Source organism: Schistocerca americana, chromosome 1 (assembly GCF_021461395.2).
Source record: "Schistocerca americana isolate TAMUIC-IGC-003095 chromosome 1, iqSchAmer2.1, whole genome shotgun sequence".
Classification (NCBI taxonomy): Eukaryota; Metazoa; Arthropoda; class Insecta; order Orthoptera; family Acrididae; genus Schistocerca; species Schistocerca americana.
Window position 1 is genome coordinate 672,752,123 of NC_060119.1, and position 14,579 is coordinate 672,766,701.

General features: G+C 39.4%; 1 protein-coding gene across 1 annotated transcript in view; it reads left to right on the forward strand.

The window, feature by feature from the left end:
- LOC124589565 (facilitated trehalose transporter Tret1-like) overlaps window positions 1-14,222 on the forward strand; it is a 38,342-nt gene extending 24,120 nt beyond the window's left edge. Inside the window, exon 3 of the mRNA XM_047131567.1 lies at window positions 13,316-14,222. Coding sequence (XP_046987523.1) covers window positions 13,316-13,717 — 402 coding nt within the window. The 3' untranslated portion in view covers window positions 13,718-14,222. The remainder of the gene's footprint in view (window positions 1-13,315) is intronic.
- The last annotated feature ends 357 nt before the right edge of the window (window positions 14,223-14,579 follow it).

Sequence of the window (14,579 nt, forward strand, 5' to 3'; positions counted from 1 at the left end):
TGTTAGGATGATTGATATCTGGTATTGTAGGGTGTCCAAACATATCACCATGTTGCGCTCTATCATCTAAACATCAGTTCTTCTGTGGAGCGTTATACTTGTCAGAGGAAGTGGCTCTACCTGCCTTCACCATTTTCTACATGCATTGGTCGATTCCAGAGCTGTCATTTATGTCTGCAGCATAAGTTTGAGTCGGCTGAGACGACGCTTCCTGGAGGGTTTATCTGTTGGTGGAGATGGTGCTAACGGTGGACATCCTCTTCGAAATTCTCTATTATCTGAACATCCTCCCTTTCAAAAGCAACAAAGGGCCAAACAAAACTACTGCTACTAATTCTATAGATCTAGTGATCACTACACTTTGTCTCGACCTTAATCTATAGAGGTAGTTACCTTCATTTTCTGGTGCATTTCACAAGCTGTTAATCTCATATCCACTTTCAGAAATCGTTAAATATGAGACTTGTTTGCGAATATGCAAATGGTCCAAAATGCCCATAGCTCTCATGTTCTAAGCCTAAAAATTTATTTACATGATGGTCCGAGAAACATAGGCTCCCATCTTCTAGTTTTTTGTCCTTCCTCCTAAGTAGAACACTCTTGTGCAGTTTATAGTAGAGTTTATTCTTTGGATTATCACCGTCACAATGTTTGAATTACTACAAGTATTCATCTGGATTGTACTCACACCTTATACTGTGGAATACATTTCAGTGAAATCCTCAACTTTAACTTTTCAAAGTACAGTAATTTCATGTCATTCTTGTCTTGTAACCCCTCGTCATCATCCCCACTCACACTTGGCATCCAAGACAAAGCATCCACTATAATATTCTCATCACATCTCACATACCTTATCACCATTTGAAATACCCATATAGTGAGACTGCTGTGTCACAACCTACAATTTGTAAGAAAGCTTCATGCTTGTGATCTGCGAATTCATTAGTAGTGTTAAAATTTTTGGAATCCCACACGAAGCAAGTGGTTCCAATTTGGACACACTTCAGTTCCTGTCTAACGCTGGCAATATTTGAATACCAAATCCAAATGTTCAGTGAATCTGTCATCCCTTCCGATGTCGACTGATTCTGAAAAACTTGGACATTAGCACACATCCACAAGCATTTGGAGTGGTACAGAATACTAAAATAACGAGCATTCCTTTTCAGTAGCTGCATTAATTAAAAAAGTGCCCCTCTAACAAATCTGCATTTTGTTGGTGGTTCAAAGCCTTCTACAGCCCTCAGATGCTCACGATCTGATTCCCTCCCCAGTCCACTAATAACATATCGCAAAGACTTCAGTTCTTCCTTAGAGAGTTCTGATTTTGCTAACTTTATCTTCATTCCTTTCTCGTTCAAAGCATATAGTGACTCATTCAACAAATTACAATGTTCTTCCCACTTTGGCCTCGAAATCAAAACATCATCCACCTGAACGTTTATTCCACTCAACAGAGCTCTTCCAAATAAATACACAAACTTTGTGAAGGAAGAAAGTGTACTTTCTTGACTCTTCTACAAGTATTATATTCTAATAGCCGTAAGTAATGTCCAGCAGTCATAAGTGCTTGGTCCAATAGCACTACGGTAACATCTCCTCCATGTTGTCTGGGCTATCATTCTGCTGTACTACACTTTCATTCAAATTGCATGTATTGATGACTGTTCGCACATTCATATCGTTCTTCCTCATAACTGCCAAATAGTTATTATGCACAGTTAGGCATCATACATACCAACCACTCTATATTTTAAGTAAAATATTTAGGAATATTGACCATGGATCGTAAATGTAAGATATGGCATCTACGAAATTTCATTTTGCTATGATGGTTCAACACTGAACCGTCACATGGAAATACGCGTGCATGTTTTCTGGCATAAATTATTCTCTTTGTATTAGCAACAGCATAAGTGATTGATGATAGTTGTCCTTTCGCCTCTTAGTCTTACTTGTCTACAGGCGAACGTTAGTGAAAAATTCCCTGGAGTGAAGTAGTAAAATGACCTTCAAACTCCTCCTGATTCCAATCACTTTTTCCAAAAAGCTGAAGTCTGCTGCGAAGCAAAGAGCACTACAGAGGATCTTTTCCAACGATTTATCGCAGAATGCACCGTTATAGTACCCTCTGACACGATCTTGTTCAAAATGGTTCAAATGGGTCTGAGCACTATGGGACTTAACTTCTAAGGTCATCAGTCCCCTAGAACTTAGAACTACTTAAACCTAACTAACCTAAGAACATCACACACATCCATGCCCGAAGCAGGATTCGAACCTGCGACCGTAGCGGTCACGCGGTTCCAGACTGTAGCGCCTAGAACCGCACGGCCATCCCGGCCGGCTCACGATCTTGTCCCTTCGTATGTCTCACGAACGACGATTTCAAGTGAGGATTACATCACAAGAACGAGAATTTGATCACATATTGAAATAAAAAACTGACCTAGATTTCTTTAAGAAAAGTTTATACCTTGTAGGTAACGGACTGTCACCAACTAAATGTGCGTAAAATATTTAGTCAATTGATATTTTCCATACACTTCGACTAACACTCCAATTAACAGAAATCGTAGCTCACATTACAGCTCTTCCATGTAAAATAAGCCAAAAAGAAAGAGATTTTATTTCAATAGCCTCGGTCTGTCATCTAGCTGTTTGTAACGACTGAGCCTAGCATGAAATGAGAGTAGTGGCTTCCAGATCCCCATAGAACTAACCAACTGTAGTGCCCCTATTTAACAATATGTCTCATATCATTTTGATCGCTTTCTTTTCTTTTCGTGTAACATGTCAAGTCAACGCCAAACAAAACATCATTTCATTGATGCCTGGGCTAGTTTGGAGCTGATAACGTCACATGTAAAATCCCATAGTGCTCAGAGCCATTTGGACCCATTTGGGCTAGGCTGTTTTTGACGAATAATAAGTCTCCCTACCATCTATGGTGACTGATAAAGAAGTGCAGCGCCCAAAAGAAAAGAACGAAACGAAATGAAACGTTACGGATTGAGAGGGTCTGTGATATTATTTCAGTGATTACAATATCGAGCCACTCTATAAAAAACTTGGCAGTATGATCCCACTTATCAGTGTAGCATTGCATCCACTCTGGCCTAAATGCATACACTGATTCTGTTGGGAACACTGTCAGAAATCCATCATATCCTCTTCTCTAAAAGCTCCTTGATATATCGGGTATTGGGACGGGTACTGAGCTGAGATGTTGTGCTTGTGCCAGTTCTGGATATCTTACTGCTTTGGGAGTAACTTAGTATCACGCAGAGAGTTCATAGAGACACGTGCCTTGTGTGGACGAGCATTGTCCTTTTGACTAAAGGCACATCGATACTATCACGTGAGAGGTAACACACTAGGACAAAGAATGTCTGCAGTAATGGGAAAATGAGCATATTGGAACAGTCTGCTTTGTTACCAGGTCCCCCCCCTACATCCCTTCTCTTCCCCACACCCCCTCTTACATCCTCTTCTCATCCCCAGACGTCCATCTCATTACCCTTCACCACCTCTAAACAACTTGTACTATTGGTGGAAAATGACGAGAAATTCAAGGGCTTTTGGCCTATGCACGAAGGATACTGGCACAGACTGCATGGTTATTAGTTTTGCCAAAAGATAAAATAGGTGTGCACTGGTGTACAGGATGATCTGTTATACTACCTTAGCTGACAGAAAAATTAATTATGATCGAAGAGAATTTCTTGTGTGTTAGATCACCACACTGGTGTCAGACCTTTTTGAACTAATTATGTTAATGTCACAGTCTAAAACATAGTATCCATCATGGAGTGTCCAGAATGGAGATAGCCCACTTGCCTTCAAGGTTAAGGCTGAGGCAACACAGGCCCTGGTACACGTCTCCTTCTGATACCACGATTTATTATTACGTGATGTGGTGGGGAAGGGATATCTAGCTCACTTGTCGGGTGCACAGGACTGATTTTATGAACAAATTCCCGTACATACAAATAATAAACAAGTTAGTGGTTCTAGTCTACTTGTGAGGGAAATATTAACAATTTCTCTCTTGTTATGCAACAACTATATATTAGAGATGGTACATTAATTTTTAAACTAGTCACACTCTTGCTGCTTAACTATTACACTGTAGAGGGGCCAGATTCATTTTTTAAACGTGCTGTGTAACAATGTAACAATTACACTATGGAATCATCGGACTCATTTTTTTTAATTAATTACATTGATTGCCAGTGGCTTAGTTTCAAAACAATGGGCTACTATATTTAACAATTACCGGAGCTTACCCAGACATGCGTGTAGCAGTATGTCAGAGTGGTATTTATTTAAACAGATTTGCTGCAAGTGGCAGGCCCAGCCACAAGAGATATGATTGGTCACATGAGGCAACCAATGCATGCTGCAGGGTTCGGCCACCATCCACAGTGCACTGATGAGAACTGTTATGCATCTGCAACACGAAGGTAGGAATACCGACCACCCCCGCACCAGGCCTTGCCCCCCCCCCTCCCCTCGCCTTAGTGGCAGACTGCAATCACCATCCCACCATGCTCCCTCACGCTTTGGGTACGTTTTTTACCTCCAAACATGGAGACATTTACCAGCCAATGACCACAAGCTTCCTCTGAGCAGCAGACAGATACCGAATATTACATATGTCAGACAAAAATATTTCTAAAAATTCAATTTTCCCATTGTTCGTTAAGGCTGGGGCTCAGTTCATATTTGATATAACTTAGGCCATACAATGACGTGTTAGAATTGGGCAAACGTGCAGCAGAAGCTGATGTTTCCCAGTTGCCTTGTCTTGCTATAGTGTGATTGCACACAAGGAAAATGGGTGTTACGTTTAATAGTGCAACTGCTCAGTCATCTTTAATTTTGGCTATTAATTTCAGTATATCTAATGTTTGGAACGTATTAAACAATTAGACGCAGACACACCCATCAACCCAAAATATCACAATATGATAGCGGTGAATGACTAGGACCCCACAAACGGAATAAAAGAGTAATTATGACACAGCCATTATCCACTCGTTCAGTATGCAAATGCAATAAGTTGGATAAAGTAATAAGCAATATGAATAATAAATCTTCTTTGGAGCGTAATTTCTGATTAACGGATGGGGTGTGGACAGAGGTTCAGGGCATTGTCTTGCCCTTGGAGTGGGAACAGTAAAATTGTCATGATCATCTCTTCGTTGGCAAAGTTTCCGGATTAATCCCCTTTCCGATCTCTGGGAGAGGACTGACAAGGGAGAGGTGACCGTGAAAAGAAGTGGAATAACGAAAGAACTAACGAAAGTGTAATATTATACGGGTTTGGGCATGGAATTTCAGATTGGGGGGGGGGGGGGACGTACAAACTATGAAAGGGGTAATGCTAAGGCTCATTTTAGATAAGGTGGTTGTCAGTGAAGTGAAACGGAATGAAGACAAGTATTTCAGGTCGGACGAATATAGGGTAGTATCAACAGGAGCAGAAAATGGTATAACTGGAGTAGGATTCATCATGAATAGGAAAGTAGAGCAGTGAGTGAGTTACTGTGCACCTATTCAGTGATACGTTTTTTCTCATAAGAATCAACAGCAAACCAACGCCGACAATTACAGTCTACGTATGCATGCCGAAATCGAAAGCAGGAGATGAACAGGTAGAGAAAGTATATGATGATATTGAACGGGTAATTCAGGAAATAAAGGGAGATTAAAATCTAATAGACATGGGGGATTGGAAACCAGGGAAAGGAGTAGAAGAAAGGATTACGAGAGGATATGGTCTAGATATAAGAAAGAGTTATGGTAGGCAAGAAGAATTAGTGAGGAAAAAGATTGAGTTCGGCAATAAATTTCAGCTAGTAACAGCGAATACTCTGTTCAAGAATTACGAGGAGGTATATGTGGAAAGGCCCGAAGATACGGGATGATTCCAGCTGTATTATATCATAGTCAGACAGAGATTCCAAAATCAGGTGAATTGTAAGAGTATCCTGGATCAGATATAGCCTCAGATCACAATTTAGTAAAGATGAAGAATAGACTGGAGTTTAAGAAAGTCGTATGGAAGAATCAGTGTGGAAAGAAGCGGAATACTGAAATACTGAGGAAGGATGAGACGTGTTTGAAGTTCGCTAAAGATACAGATACTACGATAAGGAATAATACATTAGTCAGTTCAGCTGAAGGGAAGTATATACGTCTGAAAGGAGCGATCACTTATGTTTCAGAGACAAACGTCGGTAGTAGGAAGGTAACTGCGAAGAAACCTTGGCTAACAAAAGAAATAACGTCAACTGATCGACAAAAGAAGTAAGTACAAAAATGTTTATGGAAATACAAAAATACAGCAACATTATATCCAAGGAATGGAGAAAATAGGAAGAGCAGAGTAGCCAAGGCGAAACGGCTGCAGTAAAAATGTGAAGAAGTCGAGAACGAAATGGCTGAAGGACTGATCCCGTATAGAGAAAAGTCAAAACAGAATTCATTCAAATTAAAAGCAGGGCTGGTAACACTAAGATTGCAATAGGAATTCCACTATTAAACGCAGAGGAAGGAGAGGGTAGGTAGTAAGAGCACACTGAATGCCTCTAGGAGGTGGAAGACTTGTCTAATGACTTAAAAGAAGAAGAAACTGGAGTTGATAAAGAAGACATAGGGTATCTAGAATTAGATTCCGAATTTGAAAGAGCTCTAGAAGACACGAGTTGAAATAAGGCGGATAGGATGAATAACATTCCATCGGAATTTCTGAATTCATTGGGGAAAATGGTAACCAAACGACTTTTCAGGTACGTGTGTAGAATCTATGACGCTGGAGACATATCACCATACTTTCGGGAAAATGTCATCCTCATCATTCTGCAGATAACAGGAGCTGTTAAGTCGGAGAACCATCACACAAGCAGCTTAATAGCTCATGTATCCACGTAGTTGATAAAAATAGTGTACATAAGAAAGGAAAAGAAAATTCAGAATCTGTTAAATAACAAATGGTTTGGCTTTAGGGAAGGTAAAGGCATCAGAGAGGCAGTTCTGATAATGTGCTTCGTAATTCAAGCAAGACTGATGAAAAATCACGACACCTTCATAAGATTTGTCGATATAGAAGAAGCATTGTGAAATGGTGCCAAGCGTTCGAAATTTCGAGAAAATTAGGGGTAAGCTACAGGGTAAGATGGGCAATATACAATATAAACAACAATAAGAGTGGAAGACTAAGAAGGAACTGCTCGGATTGAAAAGACAGGGACGTAGTCCTTCGCCACTACTGCTCCATCTATATATCGAAGAAGTAATGACGGAAATAAAAGAAAGTTTCATGAGTGGGATAAAAAATCGGGATGAAAGGATATTAAAGACAATATTCGCCGGTGGCAATGCTAGCCTCAGTGGAGGTGAAGAAGAATTACAGGATATCTTGAATGGAAAGAATAGCCCAATTTGTACAGTATAAGAACAGAGAATAAATCGAAGAAAGACGAAAGTAACGAGAGGTATAAGAAATGTGAATATCGAAAATCTTAAAACGAAAGTTGGTCGTCGTGAAGTAGGCGAAGTTAAAGAACTCTGCTATCTTGGAAGCAAAATAACCCTTGATGGCCGAACTAAGGAAGACATGAGAAGCAGACCAGCACAGGCAAGAAGTGCACTTTTGGTCAAGAGAAGTCTGTTGGCATCAAACATAAAACTTACTTTTAGGAAGAAATTTCTGAGAACGCACTTTTGAAGCACAGCATTGTGTGACAGCGAATCATATTCTGTGTGAAAACTGTAATAGAAAAGAATGAAGCATCTGAGATATGATGCTACAGAAGAACTTAGAGAATTAGGTAGACTGATGTAACAAAGAATGAGAAGGTTCTATGAAGAACCAGCGAAGAAAGAAGCATTAGGGAAACACTAACAAGAAGGGGCAGAATGATAGGACATCAGATAAGACATCAGGGAGTAACTTCCATGGTACGAGAAGGCTGTAGGGAGTAAAAACTGTAGAGGAAGACAGAGCTTGCAATTCACGCAACAAGTAATCGATGATGTAGGTTATAAGTGCTACTCTGGGATGAAGAGATGCACATGACTCATGTCTGGGTAGTAATTCATGGCGGGTTACATCAAACCAATCAGAAGACTACTGACTCAGAAATAAATATAAAAATGTAGTGTTACAGCTGCACACGGGCTCATGGGGAAACTTCATCTCTTAAATATTATATTGTAAGAATAACTAAAATTAGTTATATTCATAGGAATGTGTTAAAGAAGATTGATACCATGCTAAGAAGGTGATAGCTAGAATTACTATGGGTTAAGAGAACAATGTCAACGAAAGCAATGGGATTGGAGCTGCAGAAAGCTTACATTCATTCAGCAACAATCCCGTCCATATTTCCCATTAACTCTTTCTACACATTTTAACGGAATGTCTATATACAACTCTAGGTTTCTACCATTTTAACAACTAACTTAGGGACATTACATGAAGCTGTTAGCTTGTACGAGAATAGAACTCGATGACTCTTTCACAGCAGTAGAAGTAAGTGACACATCTGCTGTATGTCTATCTTATATACATTGTCATGAAGCCCATATTAGAAAAAGAGGAAGCAATATAAATAAACTCCCTATACAAAATTATCACGAGAAAATATAGCTTACACTCATTAAATTAATTTGGTTGCAGTTGAATCGTTGTGCTCCCACAAACATGAAAAAAAATATTTATGCGTTGTCTTGAACACCACATACTGCATACAAGAAGACATTTCATATATCTGGAATACTGCTCATAGATGATTTAAAAGTCTTTGCTTAGGTATTTAATAGAAGAAAATATCCTTTCACATCTGCAGTCATTAAAGAGACGGTCAAAATATGTGTTTAAAGGACAGTTTACACAGAGCCAATGTATATCAGGTGGAAGAAGTCATCATAAAGGTTAAATGAGAAGATGAATTTGTGAAACATGATGTTTTTGATCCGAAATCAGTGAATTTTGTGCCAAAATCGATTCGTATAAAAGACTCTTTTCCGATTACGAACAGTGTTCTTGGTTACAGAAAAAAAACAAAAAAACTGTAACATACTACTGCATGTATCACCATGTTCTACCAAAGTTGTGAAAATTTGCTGCATACATTACACAGTTCAAATCGAATTTTCATACAGAATTTTAAGACTTTACCACTTCAGCAACGATTAGTCATTAAAGGTGGTTATCCCAATGGTTTAAACTCTGCAAATAGTGTTCCACTGTGTCAAACACACTCGTGTGCGTTGTGCGTGTACAGTTCTGTATAATACATTTCAATGTAATTTGTTTTGCAAATGAACCCAACACCTCCACAGTATAGTTGTTACACAGCAAAAATATGATTTATCTAAACAAGTCAATCCAGGATCTCCACAGTTTGGTTCTTATGTAGCAAGAGTGCAACTCTTAAAAAAATTCTCTTACAAGTACAAGTGGACTAGACTGCCATCATGTATATAGTTTTTACGTTAGGGAGCTTCTTCAAAAACTCTGCCTGTAATAATAAAATACTCTAGACATCCCATAGGTGTGCTAGAAATTATCCCACTATTGTATCAAGGTATCAAGTAATAATAACTCATCGTGTCATGTGCAGTTGTGTACCAAGACCTATGTCCCCTTGACTTTGACCTTCAGGCCTAGTGAGATAGTTCTATCTTGGTCTGCTAGCTTGGATCGTCTATTTTGGATTGTGATGTCACAGAGACTACCATCTTGGATTGATGGTGACTCTTTGACCTCGTGTGGGATGTGCCCTGAAATCCTTGGGTTCGATATCAACTTGACTCTAAATTAGTTCAGATAGGTGTGCCTCTAGTGTGGGGTCATAAGACAAGAATTCTTCTTGGATCATAATTAATTCTGCTGTCAGCCATTATTACACAAGTCATCCCTTTCGCAGCAACTTGATACATGAGTACCCTGCATCTCATTAACATGCTAAATATCACAAGTGCAAGTTTTAGCACATCAACAAGTCTTGAGTTGTCCGAAACCTTACACTTCTTACCACAGTGCCACCGATTTCACATACATGTGGTTCCCTTCTGTCATCTCTCCCTCCCTCCTTGCCACATTTGTGTAATGTCAGGAGCTGTGCTAAGATGCGTACATACATGCATACAGACCTGGTATGCTTAACGTCTCAGACAAGTTCGGACTTGTTGATGTGTCCAAACCTGCGCGTGTTTTTGTATTACAGTGGTGTGGGTCGTGCATGTATGAGTATGTGGTTACCATCAGAGGGAGGCGGGGAGCAGCTGTACACTAGTGTACTGCCAAGAACAACTAGGGAAGGGATGGTCTGTAACACTAAAAAAATGTGTGGTATCTTAAAGATATATCGTTTCTTAAGAAAGAATTTAATTTTTTAGGCTAATTTGGTTATATTTAACTTTTTAAATATAAAATTAACTAAGTCTCCATGTTGAGTTGCCGAGATTACTGTATAAACAGATTCAGTTAGAGTATGAGTAAGAGTTGCCAATATACACTCAAAGTATGTGAATGGCTTAACAAAACTACTATTCAGGACATAAAAGGCAAAATTAAAATATCTGAATGCTCGTAGCTAAATGAAATCTGTAGAGTGTATCATAAATGATGTAAGCACTATGTCGGCCTTTGTGTAGCTTCCAGTAGTAGGGAGATGGAAACTGATCATCGTATGTTTTGCACCCTCATCATCGGACTTTGGACAAAAATGTTGTATATGGCCTTCGCAAGACAGTGTCTGGTCTTGTGCAGGGTAAAGTACCAGGGAAGCTGGCTCTGATTAACGTATACTCTGTGCTCTGATCTTCAGACTGTGACAAACTGTATGCTGACGACCAAAACACGTTTTTGACAAACAATAAAGACAATTTAAACTAGGAAATCAAAATGATTCAATTAATTCGAGGACCAACTGTGCATTGCTCGAACAGGGTACAAAGATTAAAGCACAGTTAGTTTTTGACATCAAGTGTACCTTAAACTGCCGGCAACCATAAAAAACTTGGTTTCAGGTAAAGTACAGTTTAAACAGAGTTGGAAAGACTTCTTGATAGGCAGCTCCTTCTACTCTGTAGATGAATATCTTACCAAAGACTGTTAGGCCAGCCCAAATAAAAAATGTCTGTTACATTTCATTTGTGACAGCACTTGATCACAACATCAAGATAAGGTACTTTGTATATGATAAATTTATTAAAAGTGTATAACTATGTTTCATTCTGACAGTGTGTTAGTTCTGTAAATATTAATAGTTCCAGTTTACTGTAATATATTCACATATTCTGACAGTCTCCTGACAAATGATCAGGGAAGTGGGAATTGCATTCAAATGTTTTACGTTTTTTTATGCTACACTTTCTGACTTGTTCCATACCCACGATACTCATCTAATTTTTGGGTCTGTGGAACGAAAACTGAATCTCATCTAATCTAATCTCTACCTGTAAGATGCACAAGTAGTGCCAGTATCTCTACATATTTTGATAAAGAATATATACACTTTTGTTGCGCAAATAACATTGTGGCACTTAACTTGAGGGTCCATTGTGCTCTGCACAAAGTGGGTACAAAGGCCAAAACAGAGTTAGATTTTTGCATCAAGTGCCTCTTAACCTGTAACTAACAGAAGTAGTGCCATTATCTCGAGATAGTTTGATGAATAATACACACACTGTAGATGTGGCACTAACACTGCAGCAGTTAATTTGAATATCCATTGTGCGTTGCACCAAGTGGGTACAAAGAGCGAACAACAGTTATGTTTGAGCTACAGAGGACCTGATTATAATTGGCTGTTTCATTCTTAATGGCCGTAAAATACTGGGCTGTGATTGTGACAGCAAAATGTGTGTGTGTGTGTGTGTGTGTGTGTGTGTGTGTGTGTGTGTGTGTGTGTGTGTGTGCCAACTCACATTCTGTGCCGACTTCTCCCCTCCTCTCTCACCCAAAACCTAGACCTGGATGAAGGCAACCTGGACATGTGACATCACAGTTGGGCACAGAGTTTACAAACTGTGAGCCAGAAATCGCATAGATGTACTACTTTGGTCATGCAGAGACAGTTTTCTTTACGTCAATTAAAGTAAATGTGGGATGATTGAGTTGTCAAAAACACTGACAATTTTTGTCTCAGTTCAAATTCGCTCTTCACCACTATTGACCTGGCTGTTGAGGCAACATTAATTCTTGTATTTCTTTGGTTCAAATTATTGTGTTTGTAAGATCCCGAACTGAAAGCCACATGATATAGATTTTAAGCGTGTAGCGTCCGTAACTTTTGCATTAGAGATAGAATCACATTTTACGTATCAATAGTAAAAAAATTTACTTATTTGTTCCACATTTATTTAATATTGCATAATGCCTTCATGTTCTGGGATAATTTTTCGTTCAGAAGAAAGTGTTTGTAACACATATATTCGTAGTAAGGGTTTTTCCTAGTGTTCAGTGTAGTTGTAGACAACCCCATAGCACATTTCCTTATGTAGTATGTTCTGCATAGTCAATCATAGTTCGAAAACACCTGGAAGATTCATATATATAATTCTAGATTACTTACGCTATCCACCACTCATCCTTAGCGTTGTACATACAGGACCAGGGAGTTCAGTCCAAAACATCTTTACCCCGACCCCAATGATGCAAGCAGTGTGATATACAATAAAATTAACTAAAAACCCAAACAGAAATTGTATCTGCTGGACAGCTACTGCTTGTGTAAGAAAACAATAACATGGTTTGTGTGTTTGTGTGTGTGTTAGTGTGTGTGTGTGTGTTTGTTTTTAAGGGAGAGTGAGAAAGACATTGAACACAGTTAAATAATAATGAGGGTGTGTAAAAAGATGAGTTCTTTATGTAAATTTGTAAATCATCAGCATGTTGTCACACTTTTAACTGATAATGCGTATGGTAAGTTTGAACCTGACTTGTAAGCATCGTCTGCATCTGGCCATCCCTCAATCGCTCCTCCAAGCAAATGCCAGGATGGTTCCTTTGAAAGGGCACACCCAATTTCCTTCCTCATCCTTGCAGCAATCTGAGCTTGTGCTCTGTCTCTAAGAAACTCGTTGTTGATAGGACGTTAAACTGTAATACAGCACGTAGAGAGAGATCGCGTTTATGAGAGATCAAATACACAAATAGCTAAACTGAAATGAACAAAAATTCTGAAAGGACATTTAATATTTTACTCCCTACCTAATCCCCTTCCGAATTACTGTAGAATATACAGGGTGCTTAAATATCAGTAATAACTTAACTGAACACATACTGTTTCAGGTATCGTTCAGTGTCGCCTCGGCCCCGGCTTTCATCATGTTTATCGGTGAGATATTCCACGTGTCCGTGAAGTCCGTCGCCATAATGATCTGCAACACGGTGCTGGCGGTCTACAGCTTCGCTCTGAAGAAGCTGTTCCAGGTGGTGTCGGACAGCGTGGGCGCACACTACTCGTTCTGGGCGTTCGCCGCCATGTGCGCGCTCACCGCCCTCTACCTGTTCCTGCTGTTGCCCGAGACCAAGGGCAGGACCTTCGCAGAGATTAGTGACGACTTGGCAGCCCGCCTCGGCGGGGATCCTCCCTCCAGCCACAACCAGGAAGCTACAAAGGCGGCATCAGAGCTGCCATTGCCAACTTCTCTTGTTACCAAACCGTGCAAAACTGAAGCCAGTGCAGTGTGATAGACTCGATTAGCGATCGATATATGCAAAAACTGATACTGTTAACGATATTTAGGCACAACAGCGGATCTAACCTCCGTTAACAGCACGTGTAAAAATGTCGCACAATTTGACGTCGGTGAGAAATTTCTCTAGAGACAGTAAAAAATATTACATTAGTTTGTCCTGTTAGTATTTCCTTAATAGTTTCAGTTCTGTAACTTAAACAGTTGCAGCTTCTTGTCTAGGTAGATTGTGTATCTTGCAGGAACAAAGTACGCTAATCTCCAGGAAGGATCAAGCGTCAAATAACACAGTAGAAACGATTAGTGAATGTGAATGGATTTGGCGTCTGTTTCCTTAAATGATACATCTTACAAATCAGCTGAATACAGTTTATTTCAAGAGGATGAAAAAGGAATCTCGTTGCAGGAAAATCTGTACTGTAAAAGTTGGTAAAATATTATAAATGAGGATGTTTTTCTTAGTTCAATCAATTTTACAAAATAAAAGGTATAGTAAGGAATACACTTCAATAAATAATCTAACGGCGAAACAGCCTCTTTAATGACGCCAGTTACTCGTGCATCCAGCACAACCCAGGCACAGGCTGATTGTGTATCCATTTCATCCTTGGTTTTAGCCAGAATTTGGCAGAGTCTTTTACTGTTACGATGATAAAACCGTGGGGAACTATATAATATTATGTCGCAGCAGGTAGAATGTAATTCAATTATGTGCACTTGAACCTTAAGATAACAATTTACAGTCACAAATAGTCGAGTAAAGCAATAAAATGTTCCAGTAACAATGAGATGATTGTTGTAGTTGTCCTTGTCCTGCGTCTACAGAGGTATGGCAGGATACTTGTCAGTGAGACGCT